Source organism: Oncorhynchus mykiss, chromosome 15, assembly GCF_013265735.2.
Source record: "Oncorhynchus mykiss isolate Arlee chromosome 15, USDA_OmykA_1.1, whole genome shotgun sequence".
NCBI lineage: Eukaryota > Metazoa > Chordata > Actinopteri > Salmoniformes > Salmonidae > Oncorhynchus > Oncorhynchus mykiss.
Window position 1 is genome coordinate 27,825,174 of NC_048579.1, and position 3,082 is coordinate 27,828,255.

At 40.7% G+C, this 3,082-nt stretch overlaps 1 protein-coding gene across 1 annotated transcript; it reads right to left on the reverse strand.

The window, feature by feature from the left end:
- Nucleotides 1-203: 203 nt before the first annotated feature.
- Nucleotides 204-1,724, reverse strand: otulina (OTU deubiquitinase with linear linkage specificity a). The gene is given in 3 exon segments (NM_001160578.1): nt 204-804; nt 955-1,076; nt 1,532-1,724. Coding segments are annotated over 3 exon segments (732 nt in total). The 5' UTR covers nt 1,700-1,724; the 3' UTR covers nt 204-362.
- Nucleotides 1,725-3,082: the final 1,358 nt, after the last annotated feature.

Below are 3,082 nucleotides of genomic sequence, written 5' to 3' on the forward strand. Positions count from 1 at the left end.
AATGACCTTTTGCAGAGCTGAATGATTGAACAATGGTATAGCCTATATTTGATTACATCTGTACAGGAATGCATTGCAAATACATTTTACATCTAGCTCATTGTTTGCATAGTAAGACGACAAAATCATTTTAAAAAATGAAGACACCATATCATGTGCAGACGACAAGTCTATCTTTTTAATATTTAGCATAAAGGCACTATAGTATAAGGATTCAACTTATTCTGTAGCATATATGCAATTGGATAAGAAAATAATGTATAGTAAATAATGTATTACATACAGTATCATATTACAAATTCAATTAAAAATTCAGACCCGTTCAGTCTTCCGTGGCATTAGTTTTGCATCTGAGCTAACATTCACTCCTTTGCACTCTTCAGCTGCTGTAGATGCTGAATCAGTTCCTGGGGCAGACCCAGTTCAGACACTATGTCCATGCAACACTGTAGAAGTTGCTCAAGACTTTCCCCTGTAATGGCAAAGGGATCTGTGGGCAGTGTGAAGCTCAAACGGGGCTTTTGTGGCAAGATGGGACCAATGTCCATATCACTGTCTTTCCTACAGCCGCCTGAGACCTTGCTGCATCCCCCGCCTGCACAGCAGCCCGACTCAACCTCTACAACCCCCAGATCCTCCATGTTCTCCGAGACGTCACTGACACTGGGTACGGGGTTCTCCAAAGCCGTCTTCATTGCCTCCATGAGAGAGTCCTCATGCTTTACAACCCGCTGTAGGAGGTCAGTCACTGAGGCAGGGGTGGGGGTGTCTGGTCTCTGGAGCTGGCACCAGCACTGTATAGCACTGTGTAGAGAGATACAAAGGGCCAACAGAATCAGAGACAATGGGAGAGAGAACAGAGTGGGACAGGCATGGGTCATGCACAACAAAGAGGACAGCAATAATGTAGCCAACACAAAGAGTCATATGGTCACATCATGGAAAGAAAGCTACCTTATTATTCCTTTCAGCTGCCCAATGGCCCTGGTGCTTGCAGCTCCTTCTCTGTATCCCATGTTGAAACCAAGCTGGAGTGACGCTTCTTTTCCATGGTCGATGCCATCAACATAGCCGTCCTGACAGAGAACCACAGAACAGCATAACGTTCGTCACATTGTTTCTAGAGAGGGTGCTGTGGGTTACAATGCAGCCAGTTGTATTTACATTAGCTGCCTACAATGCCCACATTGTGTGCTGGGTGACGCTAGAAGCAGGGCGAAACACTTCGAGTTTTTGTTTCAACCTGGTAGTTAATTGCATTCTCCTGGTTTCCCATGTCTGAATTACCCTTATTAGAAGGAAAGGACCATGAAAGCGAGAAATGTTTCGCCCCTACAGGTCTGACATTGAACAGCCCTGTGCTACAGAGAAGTGAACATTCTAGCTATATAACTGGCTAATAAACCAAATAATTGTGAACAAGTCCAATAAACCAACGCAATATGTAAAATATTAGGGAAAAAAATACGAAAAATGAACATGTAGCTAGCTAGGTGGAAACATGATTGATAAACATTATCCATGCATTTACCTTCACACGTTTCTTCATATTGTACTTCCATTCTTTGTCCTGTAAATTAATATCATCCGCATCCTCGTCAAATACGTCCTCGCCACTGTACTGTACAGACTTAACCCAAGACATCGTGGACTTTAAAAATAAATGTTTGCCCCTACAAGCTTGAACGTTTAGTAACATAGTTTGACTGCAAGTCACGTGGGCCAGCAAAGTTAACGACGTCATCACAATGCGCGTTGAGGTTTTTTCTTCTTTGGATGGCAATGTATACCCAAAGAGACGAGTGCATACATTCTGCCATCTACTGCGGTGAAGTAAAATTACACACTCGTCTCCAGATTAGGTTTTATTTAGACTGTAGATGGCGCTAAACCCATACAGGTCTACAGAGCTGCTAAAAAATATGAAGGCCTACTGTACCACTGTTTGTCATCTACATTTGTTCACTCTATCCCACATTTTTTTAACAAGTAAAACGAATTATATGAAAATATTAATGAGGATGTAGTTCATAAACATCCAAGGAGTAGGTCTATTTCAAAGGCAAGATAGCCTACACAGAAATGCAAATGGGCTTTACTGTAGCCTACATCAAAATGAATTGCACCACAGATAGTATTTTATGCATTTTAATGATTGGTATTATCAATAACCTTTCCATCTACTACCCATCCCAAATAAAATGCGCACTATTCATATCTGGGAAATAAATATCTGATAACCTTGTTCTAGTCACTATTGAAAATAGAAATACAGAGTATTCTCTTTAAAGCCTCTGTGGACACTGACAGTCTCTTATTCCTTCCTCTAAGCACTTCAGCCCATCTCTTTGGGATCTTTGCCTGACTGCGGACAGTCCTAATTCATTAAAGCTCCTTGAAACTGAGAGAGGAATGTTAATATTTAATCATTGAATTACTGGCACAATGGAGGAACGCCAGAACAAAAATAATGGCAATACCTTACACTTTCCGACTACTTTGTGTGCAAGAAATGTTTCTGTCTATTTACAGAGTTTTGGAGCCCAGATATTTATCCATTAAGAGAGTTGCAAAATGTCCTTTGGGAGCTGGTGTACACGCAGAGTAAACATATTTTGAAAATGGACTACTCTCTCCCATAGCATTTCATTCATGATGCCGGAAATGTTGATACTTTTACTTTGGCAGCTTCAGTACCTAACCCACATCCTTGATCGTTCTAGCAAAATTAGTTTTAGGAATTATGATGGATTACTTTGTGTAACTGAGTAGTGACCAAATGAATGTTTATTTTCAATAAGTCTTCACATTTTGTTCAAGTAAATGTCACAGGGCTGAGATTGAATATCAAATGTAGACCGTCTTGTTGTGGTATTAGAGGTCTGTACCGTATGATCTATTTACACAATACACCCGCAAACAACTTTTGTCCAGCTTGACTGCATCTGTCGTTGATGTCACTGCTCAGACGCTCTTTGCTATCGCCTGTTGAAGTTTCAAAGAGGAAAATATGTTATTTGTGACGACAAACACATTACTTGCTCATCAATATTGCATTTCCCCCCTTCTTGCTGTTGAGAGA